General features: G+C 42.1%; 1 protein-coding gene across 7 annotated transcripts in view; it reads right to left on the bottom strand.

Moving 5' to 3' along the window:
- The window catches only part of PIGF (phosphatidylinositol glycan anchor biosynthesis class F), a 36,722-nt gene that overhangs the window by 10,285 nt on the left and 7,224 nt on the right, over positions 1-19,213 (bottom strand). For 6 of the 7 annotated variants that reach the window (XM_008254443.4, XM_008254442.5, XM_089327704.1 and 3 more), the window contains one exon: positions 763-871. In XM_008254443.4, coding sequence (XP_008252665.1) covers positions 763-871 — 109 coding nt within the window. Of the gene's footprint in view, positions 1-758; positions 872-19,213 lie in introns of all 7 variants that reach the window. The other variant, XM_051842949.3, reaches the window with a different exon arrangement.

Below are 19,213 nucleotides of genomic sequence, written 5' to 3'. Positions count from 1 at the left end.
GGCCCCACTATATGCTTTTTAAGATCAATATTCAATTTGGCCATCAATCAAGTTAAGAAAACATAAATCTAGGCCGGCGCCGCGGCTCACTAGGCTAATCCTCCGCCTTGCGGCGCCGGCACACCGGGTTCTAGTCCCGGTCAGGGCGCTGGATTCTGTCCCGGTTGCCCCTCTTCCAGGCCAGCTCTCTGCTGTGGCCAGGGAGTGCAGTGGAGGATGGCCCAGGTGCTTGGGCCCTGCACCTCATGGGAGACCAGGAAAAGCACCTGGCTCCTGGCTCCTGCCATCGGATCAGCGCGGTGAGCTGGCCGCCGCGCGCCGGCCACGGCGGCCATTGGAGGGTGAACCAACGGCAAAGGAAGACCTTTCTCTCTGTCTCTCTCTCTCACTGTCCACTCTGCCTGTCAAAAAAAAAAAAAAAAAAACATAAATCTAAAACAAAATGACAGTAAACATAAAAGTTGATAATAGGGAATTTTGGCACCTTCCCTCTGAATTATTAAAATTATCTCTAATATGTAGCCACAAAATAAGCTTATTTATTCCTACATATATGTAGAAAAAAAATTTAAAAGAAAAAAGGCAACCTAGATGCTGTGACACTGGGACAAGTCCCAAAGAAGCAGCCTAGAATACAACAACAGAGGGAGTCAGTATCTCTCCTTAACTGAACAACAAACAGGATACACAACAGCTTGCTTCATCAGCTTTGGGATCATTGTACAAACAGGTATCTTGAAGCTTTAAGTAACTAACACCAACCTGCCATGGTCTTCCCCAATCCAAGGGAATAGGAAATGCTCCAAGCCATGCTCCTATAAAACTAGCAATTGTAGTGATCTGGAGACTATTCTCCCAAATGGATGAAACTCTGTAAAACACAAATATGCAAATCATTAGTGGTATACCTGGGTATCTTAGCTGCTGGAGATTAAACAAGCAGTAACACAAATGAATATGTTTTCTGTTCATTTAAAATGAACATCTCAATTTGACAAGCAGAAATTTACCATCAACTGTTGACAATTAATTAGTAAGAAGATATAAATGTATTTCCATAATACACACTCAGTACAAGTCAAACATTATACAAGCGCATTTGCAGTGATACCCAAGTCTTCCTACCACTCTTATCAATTCCTGGTTTCCTGTCTCAGAGACTACTGCTGTTACCAAACTATTACATATCCTTGCAAAAATATTTTATGCATGTACTAACAGTTTCTTTTTAAAGGATATTCTATTTGCATTAAGTGCAATGCACACATGTAATATATCCTCCCAAACAAAACTCCAGTGCATCATGTTATAAATTCAATTTTGTTTTTTTCTTTGTTAACAGCTATAATATTATTATACTGTTTCAGACAGTACTCATTTATTCAACTATTCTTTCTTATGATACATTTCACTTACATAAACCAACTGTACAAATGGTGTACTGAAAGTACACATCCAAGGCTGGTGTTGTGGCACAGCTGGTTAAGCCACTGCCTGTGACACTGGCATCCATATGAGCACTGGTTCAAGTTCCAGCTGCTCCACTTTGGATCCAGTTCCTTACTAATAAGCCTGGGAAGGCAGCCAAAGATGACCCAAATACTTGGGCACCTACCACCCACATAGGAGACCCAGATGGATTTCCAGGCTGCTGGCTTCCCCCTGGCCCAGTCCCAGGCTTTGTGGCCTTTTAGGGAGTCAATCAGCAGATGAAAGATCTAATTCTGCCTCCTAAATAAATAAATATATCATTTTTAAAAAATGGAAGTACACATCCAAGAGTGTAAAGGTGAAAAGACTTGAATCTTCCATTCTCTTAGGAGGTTTTAGTTTTAGCCTGCCCCTTACATGCAAACTATCACATTTAAGATGAGGCTGGACACAGTACAGTAAAAGCCCCCACAATGCAGTAAGCAGGGTCCAAACATTCAATTACTTAAAAAGCAGAGTGGAGTTACTGTGAAGTTTAGAAAAGCAGCATGTTCTGACTAGAAAACGTTTTGCTGGATGATTTCTCTCATTAGAAATAGGCCAATTCCGGCGCCTGCGGCGCCAGCACACCGAGTTCTAGTCCCGGTCGGGGTGCTGGATTCTGTCCTGGTTGCTCCTCTTCCTGTCCAGCCCTCTGCTGTGGCCAGGGAGTGCAGTGGAGGATGGCCCAAGTGCTTAGGCCCTGCACCCGCATGGGAGACCAGGAGAAGCAACGGTGCGCTGGCCACAGCGGCCATTGGGGTGAGAACCAATGGAAAAGGAAGACCTTTCTCTCTGTCTCTCTCTCTCACTGTCCACTCTGCCTGTCAAAAAAAAAAAAAAAAAAAAAAAAAAAAAAAGAAAGAAAAAGAAATAGGCCAATTATTACACACAAAATGTGTGCTGAATTAAGGAATTTCCAAATGATAAGTCAGTTGGTACACCAATCCTTCTGTCACCTGTCCATTTTACACCCCTACAGGCACAAGGTTAGAGCCTTAGCTTGCTTCTGTTGAGAAGAACTGGGGCTTAAAGCAGTCATTGTATATCCAAGTTTGTATTATTTGCTGGCCTTTCCTGTTCTTCTTCTTTTTCTTTTAGATTATTTATTTGAGAGGCAGAGTTACAGAGAGGGAGTAACAGAGAGATCTTCCATACACTGGTTCACTCCTCAAATGGCCGTAACAGCCAAAGCTGGGCTGATCTGAAGACAGGAGCCAGCAGCTTCTTCCGGGTCTCCCATGTAGGAACGGGGTCCCAAGCACTTGGGCCATCTTCTGCTGCTTTCCCAGGCGCATTAGCAGGGAGCTAGATCAGAGGTAGAGCAGCCAGGACTTGAACCCACATCGCAAGTGAACACTTAACCACAATGCCAGCCCCATCTCTTTAAATTTATATAGTAGCTATATTTAGAGTCATGCAGTAACTATCAATCCAAGTCAGTTTCTTCAACTAGGATTCAACAGAACAGAAATTTGTTCCCATCTTGGAGGGAGAAAAACTGGCTGAGTCAAATGTAAAGAGAGAACTGCACTGCTCAGGCAAGTTTCAGGATTTTCTAGGGTAATTTTGGATGATACATGGCTGCAAATGCTGCCCAGCCTCCACTACACACAGCTCCTATGTTCTGCAGCACAGAAAATGAAGTTCTTGGAGAGACAGTGTGGGAGGGGAAGAACAGAGTTTATTCTGTCAGGGAGAGTTTACCTTCTCTATTTTATGGCAGAGGAGCAAGTTCAGCTGGCTTTAAAAAAATAGGCACTACTAGGTATGGAACTGGAGAACTGGAGAAAAGGCTGCACTGCACTTCAGAGAACATGGGTAAGACTGGGTGAGATCACAAGGCTGGAAAAGGAGGTTAGCGTTAGGATGTTTTAAAATATTAGATTTATTGAGCCTGGTCAAAACTTATCCTATAATTTTTTTTCCAGCCATACAATTCACTCCTTTACAGTTCACAACTCAACGGTTTTTGTACATTCACAGAGCTGTGCAGCTACCACATCACTCCAAAAAGAAACCCTTTACCCATTAGTAGTGACTTCCTATTTCTTCCTCACCCTACCCCCAAACCTTCCTCAGGCCCAGGCAACCACTAAGCTCGGTCTCTATGGATATGCCTATTCTGGACATTTCACACAATGGACTCACACAATGTGCAGTATTTTTTCCCCACTCAGCATCATGTTCAGGGCTCCTCCACGTTGTTACCCGTGTCAGTGCCTGCTGCCTTTTTATGGCTCAATCCTGTTCCCATGGATGAACATTCCACATTTTAGCCACTCAACAGTGGACATTTGGGTTGTTTCAACTTTGTGGCTACTATGAATAATGAAGCCATTGACATTCACGTACATGTTGCTGTGTGGATGTGCATTTTGATTTCTCATGGGATTATAACCCAGAAGTGAATTGTTGGGTCGTTTGGCAACTCTATGTTTAATGTTTTAAGGAACTGCCGACTGTTCTCCAAAGTGACTGAACTATTTTAAATTCTCACAAGTGGCATATGAGGGTTCCAGTTTTTCCATATCCTCCTAACACTTGTCATTACCTTTCTGGATTATAGCCATTCTAGTGGGTGTGAAATGGTATCTCACGGTAGTAGATTTAGGAACGTCTTGAGTGTCAAACTAAAGGAGCCACAGAAGGTCCCAAATCAAGGCAGTAAAATGATCAGAACTGTTTCAAAAAGACTAATATGCATTCTCACACTTCTGAACTCTATGATCCTTGGACAGGATATGGGTCTTCACATTTTTCACTGTTTCAGCACCTCTGTGGATATCTTATGCTATTAAAATAAAGCATGGGGCTGGCGCTATGGCCTAGCAGGTAAAGCCGCCACCTGCAGTGCCAGCAAATGATATGGACGCAGTTTGAGACCTGGCTGCTCCACTTCCGATCCAGCTCTCTGCTCCTGGCTCCTGACTTCAGATCAATCTCTGGCCGTTGCAGCCATTTCAGGAGTGAACCACTGAGTGGAAGACCTCTTTCTCCTTCTGCCTCTGTAACTCTGCCTTTCATTTCTGCCTAAACTCTCCTAAGAATGTTTTTCCTTAGTCTTTTGCTTGAAACTATTATTTTGAACTACTCTCTACTTCTCTAACCTTTTAATTCATTTTCCCTATCTCTGCCTTTTTGTTTGACTAAGGGATCTTTTCAACTTTGTCTCTACTTCTGTTCAATTTCTTTGATGCCCTATTTTTATTTCCCAAGAGCTTTCTTGTTCTCTGAGCATTTCTTTTGACCGCCTCCGTTCACACTTATGGATGTAAAAATGTAATTTTTTGAGAGTTATGATTTTTTAATCTTTGTATTGCCTTTATCTCCACTGAGCTTCTCATTGTTTTCATTTCTGGATTTCATTTGAGGCAGTCCTCAAAGTGGTGATTCTTTATTTCTCTTTCTATTAAAATGTCATCTAGGAAATGTAAGACTGGGCAAACCTAGAGACAGAAAAACCCATCTGTGGTTGCCTGAGCTGTGGATGGGGGAGAACGATGGTAACAGGGAATGGCTGCTAAGAGAACAGCTTCTTTTTGGTGTGACGAAATGTCACTGACCTAGACTGTGCCAACAGCTGGATGACCATCTCTACTAAAAACCAATGAGTTACACACTTTAAGTGGGTGAATTTTATGATGTGCAGTTACAACACAATAAAGCTATCTAAAAATAAGAACAAGGCAAAACACTAAACAAACCGTTGACTTGAGGCTCACTCTGTGTGAGTAGGATGATTCAACCCACAGGCTGCCCTGAGAGGACCCTCAAATGCCAGTTTTTGTAAGTTTTCTTTTGTATCATTTTCCCCAGAGTGAAATATTTCAGTGTTCTACCTAGATGGCATAAACCTGGCTGCCAGCATGCTGAGTCAAGCCAGGGAAGAGGTGGGGCCTCTTGTCTGGTGTGCAGAATTCCATGTCAGCTTTATTTCCTGAAGAGGCTGCACCAAACAGGCTCAGCAACCAGACACAGCCAGAACAACTGGGCACTTGGAGGATACAGTTAGATGTTCTCCACCTCCCTTTCCTCCTCACGTCTTTTCTATTTTGTTCTGCAACCCTAATACTATCAGTTATTTAATTACTTTCTTGATATTGTGAACCTCTTTAAAGTACAAATCTGAACAATTCTTTCATTTAGGGAAACTGTCTTCTAGTTCGTCCTTTTAAAAAAATTTACTAACTTATTTTTATTTATTTGAAAGGCAGAGCAAAAGAGAATGCACATACAAGAAAAAAACAGAGACGTGAGGGGGTAGTATTCTTCCACCTGTTGGCTTACTCCCCAATTGTCTACAACACCTGAGGCTGGGCCAGGCCAAAGCCAGCAGCCTAAAAGTCAACCTCCTCTCCTGAGCAGGTGACAGGGACCCAGGGACTTGAGCCATCACCGGCTGTCTCCCAGGGTGCACATTAGCAGGAAGCTGGAATTGGAAGTGAAGGCAGGACTTGACCTCAGGCACTCCTATGTGGGATGCAAGTATCCCAAGTGGTGGCTTAAATAGCTGTGCCACAAAACCCACCTCAAGTACACCTTTGAATTTTTTTTCTTGTTTTGCATTTTCAGGGCACTAACTAATCTTAAGTTTGAATATCCTTTGTCTCTTCTCTATATATTCTTCCTAACACCCTCCCCTACACCTCACTGTTTTAAAAATAAAAACTTTATTTATTTGAAAGGCAGAGTTAGAGAGATTTTTCCATCCACTGGTTCACTCCCCAAATGGCCAAGAGCCTAGAACTCTGAGTCTCCCCCATGGGTGGCAGGGGTCTAAGTACTTGGGCCATCCACCATTCCTTTCCCAGGCACATTAGCAAGGAGCTGGATCAGAAGTGGAACAGCCAGGACTCCAACTGGAACTCACATGAATGTTGGTGCTGCAGGCATCAACTTTACAACACTGGCCCTTCCTGATTCATTTTATTTATTTATTTATTTATTTATTTATTTATTTATTTATTTATTTTGGGCAGGCAGAGTGGAAAGTGAGAGAGAGTGAGAGTGAGAGTGAGAGTGAGAGAGAGAGAGAGAGAGAGAGAGAGAAAGGTCTTCCTTTTCCGTTGGTTCACCCCGCAATGGCCGCTGCAGCCAGCGTGCTGCGGCCAGCACACTGCACTGATCCGAAGCCAGGAGCCAGGTGCTTCTCCTGGTCTCCCATGGGGTGCAGGGCCCAAGCACTTGGGTCATCCTCCACTGCACTCCCGGGCCACAGCAGAGAGCTGGCCTGGAAGAGGGGCAACCAGGACAGAATCCGGCGCCCTGACCGCGACTAGAACCCGGGGTGCAGCGCCGCAGGTGGAGGATTAGCCTACTGAGCTGCAGCGCCAGCCCTGATTCATTTTGATTGGCTCAAACCTTTACACAATGCTAAAATTTTATTTTCTAACTTGTCTATAATTTCGTTTTTTTAAATGATTTATTTATTTACTTGAAAGTCAGAGTTACATAGAGAGAGAAGGAGAGACAGAGACAGAGACAGAGAGAGGTCTTCCATCCACTGGTTCACTCCCCAGTCGGCCACAACAGCTGGAGCTGTGCCAATCTGAAGCCAGGAGCTTCTTCTGGGTCTCCAATGTGAGTGCAGGGGCCCAAGGACTTAGGCTATCTTCTACTGCTTTCCCAGGCCTTAGCAGAGAGTTGGATCAAAAGTGGAGCAGCCAGGACTCAAGCCGGCACCCGTATGGGATGCCGGCACTGCAGGCGGCAGCTTTACCCTCTATGCCACAGTGCTGGCCCCTATAATTTTATTTTCTAACTTGTCTATATTTCAGTTTCTTGATGTCTGTAACAGTGTGGCTAGGATTCTCATCTTATTTAATTAATTCTGTAATTTCATTAATTCTGTAATTCCCCAACTTATTTTGTTTCATTATCTCATCTTTACTCTTATTTTACTGAATGCATATCTTTAATAACATATTTCTTTATTTGACAGGCAGAGACAAGAGCTCCTATCTGTTGGTCCATCCCCCAAATTCTCACAACAGCCAGGGCTGGACAAGGCCAAAGCCAGGATCCCTGAACTCCACCAGGGTGTCTCACATGGGTGGCAGGGACCCAACTATTTGAGCCATCACTGCTGCCTCCCCCAAGGCCAAGGTATGCACTAGCAGGAAGCTGGAATCGGAGAGGAGTACCTGCCCTCTTAACATCTTTCTACGATCATCTGCGTGGAGCACTGTTTTTGTTCCTGGCACAGCATTTTTTCTAGTCTGGACTATCTTCTGTATGCTCGTTTTGCTTCTCCTGTGGTAGGTTTTAGGACTGCTGTGCCATCTTCCTTCTTACTGTACACACCGAACATGGCCAGGCTGCTGAGACTATTAGCACAGATAGGTCGAGCGAGTTAGCCCTGAAGATGTCTGGTCATCTCAGCTGTCACCCATCTTTCCTGTCTCAAAGCTGCATTTTGAAGCCTGGATATTATTTTCTATCCAGTTTGCTGCAACAGGAGGAGGCAGAGGGAAAGACTGAAGGTGGGGGCAGAGTAAGGGAACTGCTATCTCTGGGAATCAATCAGTAGTGTCCAGCTGAAATTTATTAATTGGTGTTTCTATAAACTCAAACTTTAAAACTTTGTGGCCACAGTTTATGCATTCTATTAGGCACCAGATGAAGTTACTGTCACCCTTGGCAGGTCCCTTGTAGGCAAGAGACCCGTGAGATTGATTAAAGAGTAAATAGGCCTGATGGGAAGTGAGGGAAACCAGCAGTCTGTTCAGAGGAATATACAAGAGTATGCCAAAAAGTCTGTGAAAAGTGGAATTAAAAGACATGTTTATTCTGGTGCAAAAAGTTTTGAAATCCATGTACAATTTCTTATGAGTTTTCCATGAACTTTTTGAAGACCCCCTTATTTTCATGGATTTCAAATTTTTTTGCACCAAAATTAATTCATCTTTCAATTCATTTCCATGAACTTTCTAAAGTAGTCTAGTATATAGAGATATACACATTATTAAAATTAGAACTTCAGGTTGACAACTTCTGTTCATCTAGGAATTCTACTCCAAGAATCTTAGCCTACAGAAACTCTTGGCACAAATATAAAAAATTAAATGAAACAAAGATGTTCATAATATTATAATTACAGAAATATGATAATATTCAATAGGAAATTTTAAAAAATTATGGCATATGGAGTACTTACAATGATGACAAATTATTTGATATTTACCTCAGCTCTACTGATTAGACCAATGAAATCACGGTGAACCCAGTCTTACTCCCAAGGATCAGTTTGGGAAAACTAAAGAAGCTGCTGCTACCATCTCACTCCCAGCCTGAGGATAAGAACCAGAAGATCCATCAGAAGCATGGCCACGGGGCCGTTGCTAAGCCTCCTCCTGTGGCACTGGCATTCCATATGAGCACTGGTTAGTGTCCCAGCTGCTCCTCTTCTGATCCAGCTCTCTGCTGTGGCCTGGGAAAGCAGTAGAAGGTGGCCCAAATGTTTGGGCCCCTGCAGCCATGTGGTAGCCTAGGAGGAGCTCCCGTTTCTGGCTTCTGATTGGCCTACCTCCAGCCATTGCTGCCACTTGAGGAGTGAACCAGCAGATGGAAGACCTTTCTGTCTCTCCCTCTCTTTTTCTGTAAGTCTACCTCTCAAATAAATCAATCCTTAAAAAAAGAAGAAACAGAAGAATCATGGTCACACACTTTCAGTGCCCTGACCCATCTGACCCTATTATGTGACATCATCAGTTTCCTTACTGTTAAACAAGGTAAGCTGAAACTTAGTGTTACTCCTAATACATCAAGATACACTAAGAATACCATGCAAAAGAGGGATGATACATACCCACACAGGTAAAGATGTTCATAATATGTTAGTAGAAAGAAAGCAAGTTCTAAGGCAGTATCTGGGGCAGTCCTTTAGCATAGCCGTTAAGATGCTGTTTGGGATGCCCACATCCTATACTGGAGACTCAAGCCCTATCTACATATTGGGCTTGAGTCTTGGCTCACCTTCCAATCCCAGCTTCCAGCTAATGCATAGCCTGGGAGGTGGTGGTAATGGCTCAAATAGTTGAGGCCCTGCCACCCATGTTGAAGACCCAGATTGGGTTCCTAGTTCCTGCCTTCAGCTTAGCCCAGCACAAGCTTTGGTAGGCATATGGGGAATGAACCACTAGATGGAAGATTTCTGTATCTGTCTCTCTCTGCTTTTCAAATAAGTAAACAAATAATTTTTTTTTTTGGACAGGCAGAGTTAGAGAGAGAGACAGAGAGAAAGGTCTTCCTTCCGTTGGTTCATTCCCTAAATGGCCACTATGGCCAGCGCACTGTGCAGATCCAAAGCCAGGAGACAGGTGCTTCCTCCTGGTCTCCCATGCAGGTACAGGGCCCAAGCACTTGGGCCATCCTTCACTGCCCTCCTGGGCCACAGCAGAGAGCTGGACTGGAAGAGGGGCAACCGGGACAGAATCTAGCGCCCCAACCGGGACTAGAACCCGGGGTGCCGGCGCCGTAGGTAGAGGATTAGCCTAGTAAGCCGCGGCGCCAGCCTAAATAATTTTTTAAAGCAGTAACTAAGCATTTTCATCTTAAAATTACAGACATGGGGGCAGGCTCTGTGGTACAGTGGGTTTTGTTGCTGCCTGAGATGCCTACATCCCAATCAGAGTGCTGGTTTGAGCCTTGATTACTCTGCTTTTGATCCAGATCCCTGCTAATGCATCCAGGGAGGTAGCAGATGACAGCTCAAGTGCTTGGGTCCCTGCTATTCATGTGGGAAGCTCAGATGGTGTTCTGGGCTCTTGGCTTTGGCCTGGTTCAGCTATGGCTGTTGTGGATATTTAGGGAGTGAATTAGTGGATGGAGGACCTCTCTTTCTCCCTCTCTGTTTCTCCCTCTCTCTCTCTCCCTCCCTCCCCCTTTCTCTTTCTCTCTGTTGCTCTTTCAAGTAGATGAGAATAAACATTTAAAAAACGACACGTTACATGCACAAGAAATTAGAACATATAAAATCTATTAGTAATCATTGCCTCTGACAAAATTAAGATCCTTAATTTTTTATATTCTATTATTTGAAACTTTAATTTTAAACATAATTTGTTACACATATATATTTATGTAATGCATATATTACATACAAACACACTCATCTGTAATGTGAAAGTTGGAGTCATTTGTGTCAATCCTAACAAAAAGTAAAGCCAGGAGGTTATAAAGGAAGGGTTCTTACACATGACTGCCTGCAGTGACTACTGCAAAGACTCTGCCAGGACCACAAGCTTGCACAGAGATCATCAAAACCTTATTCTAAAAGTACAGCCACAAGGGCATCTGCCCGGCAACTGTCATTCAACCTCAGACCAGTGTCATGCTGGTTATTAATCACTGCTCCAAAATATCTATGTAATTGTCCTCATCTTTGCTTTTAAGCACATCTTCTTGCCTCACACTCTGAATATGTTCATAGTTTACTATGGCATGCATATTCCTATTGCAATGCTTTGCTATTCCCAAGTAAATATCATTATTATTTGGAGAATCTCTGTAATTTCTTTGAAGTTGATAGCAATAAAAAAAAGATAATGATAAAAAGAAACAAAATAGGTAAGTTCTATTAACTACTTTGTAGCAGCACTGGCATTAGTTTATTACCATTGTGTAAGTTTCCATAATGTCACCAAAATTCTACTGTTATTGGATAATTTTTTCCACAGTTAAGAAACATAAACACATAGTCCATACAGATGAGAAAAGAATAAATGGCTTACTGTATTACTGTAACCTTGTAACAGTCAATTTTCATGACAATGAGCTCCAAGTACAAACTGGCTACACTATAATTCATTCTATCAAGATTAACTGGGAGCCAGTGCTGTGGTAAAGCCGCCTCCTGTGATACTAGCATCCCATATGGATGCCAGTTTGAGTCCTGGATGCTCTATTTCTAATCCAGCTCCCTGCTAATGGCCTAGGAAAAGCAGCAGAAGATGGCCTAAGTGCTTGGGCCCCTGCATTCACATGAAAGACCCAGATGAAACTCCTGGCTTCAGCTTGGTTCAGCCCTGGCAGTTGTAGCCATTTGAGGAGTGAACCAGAAGATGGAAGATTCTCTCTTTACCTCCCTCTCTCTGTAACTCTGACTTCAAATAAATAAATGTTTTTTAAAAATTGAATAAATAGACCATTTTGAGTGTTCACTATGTGCCAGACTCAGTATCAAGCATCTGAGGGCAGTTAACAGTAAACAGTGGTGGTTTAGATATGTTGTCATTAAAGTGCTGTTTAAATGAATTTGATTTTTTAAAAAGATTTATTAAAGATGTATTTATTTATTTGAAAGTCAGAGTTACAGAGAGGAAGAGACAGAGAATCTTCCATCCATTGGTTCACTCCCCAAATGGCTGCAATGGCAGGGGCTGGGTCAGGCTGAAGACAGGAATCAGGAGCTTCTTCTGAGTTTCCCACATGGGTGCAGGGACCCAAGCACCTGGCTATTCTTCACCGCTTGCCCAGGCACACCAGCAGGGAGCTGGATTGGAAGTGGGGCAGGCAGGTTTTGAACAGGTGCCCATATGGATGTTGCAGGTGGCAGCCTAACCTGCTAAACCCTAACACCAGCCTCAAATTTGATCTTTTATATCATTTAACTCATCAAAAAGAGAGAGACAGACAGACAGACAGACAGACAGACACGGTAACTACTCCTCCTAGTGGCTAAGCAGATTTTTCCTTTTCTGTTGAATAAATGCCTCTTGGCCAATAAATTTTTGTGTCCATATTACCTCCTTTTTCTATGAATAAATCTTTGGTTCACAATGTTTTTTTTTTTTTTTTCTCCCAATATCCATTTCAATACAAACATGACACAGAGAGGCCTGCTGTCTTTATCTACACAAATTGGTCTAACTGTGATGCTTTCCCCTGGGCAAAATCACTACAGATTTATATTTATTTCTTTTCAGGAGACTACTTAGTTTACTTAAAGTGATCTGGTCTAACTTACATATTCAATAACTACATTTAACTGCTAGCACATCCAAAAACAGACTTCAACGAAAACACAGGTGTACAGTAGTCAAATTATTAATCTGCCTTATAAAGAAGTCTATATGTTTTTTAAAAAAAAATTAAAATTTTAACACCAAGGCAACAACAAAATGAACTGAAGTAGCACAAATTTTATATATTTAGTATTAAGTACACTCATTAGATGTTGACAGACTCTTTTAAGAAACCAAATGACTCTTTTATCTTCAAGTTTCTTTATAACAGCATTCTTTAGTTTTTTTGTTTTGTTTTCCTAGAACAGCTTTACACTTACTTTAAGGAAAATCTTGTTAAAACGGTGTCATTGAATTGTGAAGTAAATCTCAATAGTATCAAAATTGATCCTTATTCACGATGTAATTTCTACACACTTCTTAAAGTTTTTGTGTTCTCAGTCTTCATGATTATCATCTACTCAGTATTAAGTTTTCTATAAATGTGCAAATACATAAAAATGATTATATACCATTATTTTGCTAAAAATAGTAATACTTTTATATTGACTCTACACTACCACATCATGCCAATTCAAGGCTGGCTTATTCACACTGAACATCTCAGATACAGTTCAATTGAGTCTGCTTTATATTAAAACACTCTGGTATGTTTTACATATGAAATATAGGATGAATACCAAAAGAATTTAAAGCTCAAAAATCTTTAATCAGTACTTCAAGTATTTAAAAGCCATTCCTTAAATTATAACTATAGCAATATAAACTTCAAATTAGAACTTTAATTTCTTTTCCAGTTATTGAATATGAAAAATACATATTCTTCATATATTTCATATACCTTCCTTAAATAATTCTTCGAAATTAAAGTTTGATGGAATACTAATAAGTTAAACTATATATTGAAACTGTATTTCAATATAACATATGGCTAACTGTTCTTACAGATATTTCAATAACCATATCTTTGAATTTTATATTTCTGCATAAAAGTGAATATTCAAGAAGGCCAACTCTAACATTAAGCAAGTTAACTCATCAAATTTTCTTCTAGCTCAATCAGTATCTGACATATTCGCTAAACTGAATTCTTGAAAAGTATGATAAAAGTATTGGGAAGAAATTGAATTAACACTAATGTGTGGTGGAGACTTCATGAAGAATTGAGTTTCCCTGTCATGGCAAAGTGCAAATGAACTTCACATGAAATTAACCAAAAAAGGGGCCAGCGCTGCAGTGCCAGCATCCCCTATGGGCACAGGTTTGTGTCCCAGCTGTTACACTTCTGATCCAGCTCTCTGCTATGGCCTGGGAAGGCAGTGGAAGATGGCCCAAGTCCTTGGGCGTGGAAGACCTGTATGAAGCTCCTGGCTCCTGGCTTCAGATTGGCCCAGCTCCAGCTGTTGCATACATTTGGGGAGTGAACCAGCAGATGGAAGACCTCTCTCTCTCTCTCTTTCTTGAACCAGCAGATGGAAGACCTCTCCCTCTCTCTCTGCCTCTCTGTAGCTCTGCTCTCAAATAAATAAATCTTCAAAAAAATTAACTGAAGAAAACACTCTCTTCTAATCCATGGTTGTGAAAGTGCTGCACTCTATGATCTGTTATACAAAAGCAGGAAGAAGGACCGAGAAAACCTGCAGTCAGCACTGGCTGTGCACCTATTTGACTTCACTCATTACCTCCCTCAGTTCTGAAAACTATCCTGCAAGTTACATGTTACTTATATTCTAGTCATATTACATATGTGGAACCATGAAGTTAGGAACCTATGGCCACCATACTGAGAAAAAAGGAACCCATTTTCTACCCTCAATTATAATTTCTATACTGTCAGATGATCTAGATTCAAGTCCCAGCCCTAGCACTTACTGGCTATAGAGCTTGAGAAAATCACTTAACCTGTCAGCTTTCTAGTGTATTCCTCTAGAAAAGAGTGATAGTAAGAGTATCTCACCAATTGCTCTGAAAACAATATAACATGAAAATGTTTTAAAAGTTACTGCAGTATCTTTTGCATTAGTATATCACATCATGTCCTGTGTGATACTAGATTCTACTGTTCTGCATTACAAATGGACTGTTTTTAGCCAAAGTACTCTAGAAACTGAACTGTTCTCCAGCTGCATGATGAAACTTTTAGGACAACCTCTGTTGTCCACTAAGCTGAGGTGGCATCAGAGAATCTAGGAGCCTCTCAATACAGGCCTAACTTTCAATAAGCAAGGAGTAAGACATGTATTAGCGAAATCTAACTTGTTATAATTTTCCTTTAATGTTAGAAGTACATTAGTACGGTTCAACTTTCCAAAGACAGCAGAGGGCATTCAGTGGAAACTTTCCTCGCTTTGCCTCCTGGGAGACAACCAAGGTCTGTCAGCTTCATATGTGCCCTTCCAGAGACACAGGCACTGTCTACCCCCAGCCCCCACCAATGGGTAACATAAATGGTGATATTTTTGCACCTCATTTTTTTCCACTTAACACAGAGTACATAACAGATTTTTTTTCATGTGTAGTTTTATAGCCATATAGTGTTCCATGATGTGGATTAAATTTAACTCAATTAGGTGCTGGCGTGTGGTACAGCAAGGTAAGCTGCCACCTGAGATGCAATGGTTGGAGTCCTGGCTGCTCCACTTCTGATCCAGTTCCCTGCTGATGCACCTGGGAAAGCAGTGGAGGATGGCCCACATACTTGGGGCCCTGCACCCAAGTGGGAGACCTAGCTGGAGTTCTAGGCTCCTAGTTTCAACCTGGCTCAGACTGGCCATTGTGACTATTTGGAAAGTGAACTAGCAGATGGAAGTCCTCTGTCTCTCTCTCTCTCTTTCCCTTTCTCTCCCTCTATAACTGCTTTTCAAATAAATAAATAAAATTTTTACAAAAAATTTAACTATATCCCTTACTAAAGGACATCTAGGTTATTTTCAATGGTGAAATGGATAATCTCATATATCCAACATTTGCAGGTATGCAAGTATGTATACCTACTGGATAATATCCTAGAAGCAGAACTGTTAAAGATATGTATTTCCAATTCTTATAGATATAGCTGTCCCTTGGTATCTGAGCGGAATGGGTTTGAGGATCCCCTACAGATACCCACATCAATGGATATTCAAATCCCTTATATAAAATAATGTAGTGTTTACATATAACCTATGCATATCCCCATATACTGTGAATCATCTTTAGATGACTTATGATACCCTTTACACTGCAAACATTTGTTACACTGTACCATTTAAGAAATATAAGGAAAAAAAAATCTGTACCTGTTCAACACAGATGCAATTTTGTAAAAAGTATTTTCAAATCCGTGGTTGGTTGAGTACCTGTGGAGTTCACATATGTGGAGAGCCAACCGTATCACTAACTGCCCTTCAGAGTGCCTCAACCAAGTGACACTTTGTAGAGTTTCAACACCACTGCTGGCTTCTGCTTCCCCAAAGCCTTAATGCTATCTATTATCAAACTTACAAATCTCTTTTCTATCTCTTGCTAAAAAATGGTTATCTCCTTTCCTACAATTTTTAGTTTTACTTTTGTTCTTTCTGAGAAGGGATAAAGTGCTGACAGGAATGAAAAAAAAAAAATCAGAGGATTTATTCACCAAGATTCAAAAGGCAAACTGTAGGATAATTTTTTTTTTTTTTTTTTTTTTTTTTACCTAGCAGAAAGCAAAATACAGTTCAGCCTAAAAGTAGAAATAGGGTTAAAACAGGTCCAGAAAGGGGCCAGCGCTGTGGCGTACTAGGTTAAGCCTCTGCCTGCAGTCTAGGTGTCCCATATGGGCACCAGTTCAAATCCTGGCTGCTCCGCTTCTATCCAGCTCTCTGCTATGGCCTCAGAAAGCAGTAGAAGATGGCCCAAGTGTTTGGGCCCCTACACGCACATGGGAGACCCGAAAGAAGCTCCTGGCTCCTGACTTCTGATCAACCCAGCTCAGACCTTTGCAGCCATTTGGTGAGTGAACCTCTTGTCTGTAACCCTGCCTCTCAAATAAATAAATAAGTCTTAAAAAGTATACATATTAATTTTATGATAAATTACTCTGAGAAACTAAGGATAGTTTCTGTTTCCCTTGAGTTTTAACATTAAATATTTTTCAATTTAAAAATACCAGGAATTTGGCCAGCGCCGCGGCTCAATAGGCTAATCCTCCGCCTGCGGCGCTGGCACACCGGGTTCTAGTCCCAGTCAGGGCGCCGGATTGCCCCTCTTCTAGGCCAGCTCTCTGCTGTGGCCTGGGAAGGCAGTGGAGGATGGCCCAAGTGCTTGGGCCCTGCACCCGCATGGGAGACCAGGAGAAGCACCTGGCTCCTGGCTTGGGATCGGCGCAGTACACCGGCTGCAGAGGCCATTGAGGGGTGAACCAATGGAAAAGGAAGACCTTTCTCTCTGTCTCTCTCTCACTGTCCACTCTGCCTGTCAAAACAACAACAACAACCACAACCAGGAATTTATACAGTCAGGCCTTCTACAATGTTTGTTTTAAAGATTCAAATCTGTAGTAGCTGGATTGCTGTACTGGGGAATGATTCTGTGAGACACAGTCAGTGTAAACGCAGACCACTACACCCAGCCACACCACACAGCACAAGAACACACAAAACACAAGTGTCCCTCCAAGCTCTGCCAGCCATGCAGGACAGCAGTACTGCCAGAGAGAAGTCCTAACTAAAGGACACACTGTTTCTTTCCAAGCTGATAAAACTTTCTAAAAGGGATTCTGGTGATGGTTGCCCATATCTTTGAATAGACTAAAAACCATTAAAGTGTACACTTTAAACAGGTAATGTGAATGACAGCTCAATACATTTTTAAAAAGAAAACAATTCTTCTCCCAGCTACCTCCATTTATCACTGGTGTCATGAGCCACACTCATCCACATGTGGTGTTAACTTTTGGTCAAATCTCAAACATCCACCCTTCACCACTTAATAATAATACAGGCTGAGCTTCTCTATTCCAAATATCCAAAATTTCAAATGCTCCAAAATCTGAAACCTTTTTAGAATCAACATGATGCCACAGTAGGAAATTCTACACCATGAAATTCTTTTTCATGCATAAAATTATTAAAAATACCGCATTACATCCAGGCTATAAATGGAAGGTGTATATGACATACAAACAAGCTCCATGTTAAAATTTGGATCCCATTCCTCATTACACACACACAACACTCTAAAATCCAATAACTGAAACACCTTGGTCTCAGGCATTCTGTATAAGGGATATGCAACTTGTTACTCAGTAAGAGGCACCTCCTGCTTCCAAACGCAAACTGCAGATCTTTTCCAGGGAAAGGGTCATAGTTACTACAATGTGTGTTTCTTAGCCATCTAACATGTGTAAAACCACGCTACCATTTTTAATACATTCCTGCCTTCTCTTTAGGTGTGAGTGTTGAGGCTTTTGAGCACAATGCCCCAAGCCTACCTTTCCTATGGGCTCTGTGGTTTTTACTGCCCAATTTTGCATCATGTGTTGATTTCTGGGAACATATATACCACATTATAGCAGAACTAACTGTAAAATCAGGTAATATCTCTCTCAAATAAACCATTATCATTATTAGATACAGAATTCAAAGCTGGAGAAACCATCAATCCCAATAAAAAATATTTCAACCAGTTTTCACTGTTTAATCATTTCTAACTAAATGCTAAAATAAATTAATTCCATCTGGCATACTATGCTAACAATATGGAAAAAAGCTTTTGGCCATCACACTGGTCTTGTTTTCCAGAGACTTTATGAACAGGAGATGCTTCTTAAAAAAATAATAAAATTGGGGCCTGCGCTGTGGTATAGTGGGTAAAGCTGCTGCCTGCAGCGCCAACATCCCATAGGGCCACCGATTTGAGACCCAGCTGCTCTACTTCCAATCCAGTTCTCTGCTGCAGCCTGGGAAAGCAGAAGATGACCCAAATCTTAGGCCAAATCTTAGGGCCCCTGTACCCACGTGGAAGACCTGGAAAAAGCTCCAGGCTCCTGACTTAGGATCAGTGCAGCTCTGGCTGTTGCAGCCAAATGGGGAGTGAACCAGTAGATGGAAACCGCCCCCCCTTTCTCTCTGCCTCTCCTTCTCTGTGTAACTGACTTTCAAATAAATAAATCTTTTAAAAAACAACATTAATCTCAAAAGATGAATTCTGTTATTTATGAAGCCTGCTATCCAGCATGCATCTTCTGCTCTCCAGGGGCTGTGCCTTTCCCAAGGACACAAAAACACCACTGTCATTTCCGTGTCTATGCTCTCGCCTGTTCCCCCTGGCATACAAGGTCTTCCCCTCTCTTCTTGGTGTCACCAGCTCCTACACTCCTGATCCACGTCTATCACAGATCACCCCCTCTTCAGCTCCACTCCTTTTTTTTTTTTTTTTTTTTTTTTGACAGGCAGAGTGGACAGTGAGAGAGAGAGACAGAGAGAAAGGTCTTCCTTTGCCGTTGGTTCACCCTCCAATGGCCGCTGTGGCCGGAGCGCTGCAGCCGGCGCACCGCGCTGATCCGATGGCAGGAGCCAGGTGCTTCTCCTGGTCTCCCATGGGGTGCAGGGCCCAAGGACTTGGGCCATCCTCCACTGCACTCCCTGGCCACAGCAGAGAGCTGGCCTGGAAGAGGGGCAACCGGGACAGAATCTGGCGCCCCGACCGGGACTAGAACCCGGTGTGCCGGCGCCGCAAGGCGGAGGATTAGCCTAGTGAGCCGCGGTGCCGGCCTCAGCTCCACTCCTAATTGGTCCCCTAGTCCTCTGTGTTCCTAC

Source organism: Oryctolagus cuniculus, chromosome 2 (assembly GCF_051225735.1).
Source record: "Oryctolagus cuniculus isolate XC-2025 breed Fujian yellow rabbit chromosome 2, ASM5122573v1, whole genome shotgun sequence".
Lineage (NCBI taxonomy): Eukaryota > Metazoa > Chordata > Mammalia > Lagomorpha > Leporidae > Oryctolagus > Oryctolagus cuniculus.
The sequence above is the reverse complement of the archived record's forward strand: the minus strand, read 5'-3'. Positions and strand labels throughout refer to the sequence as shown.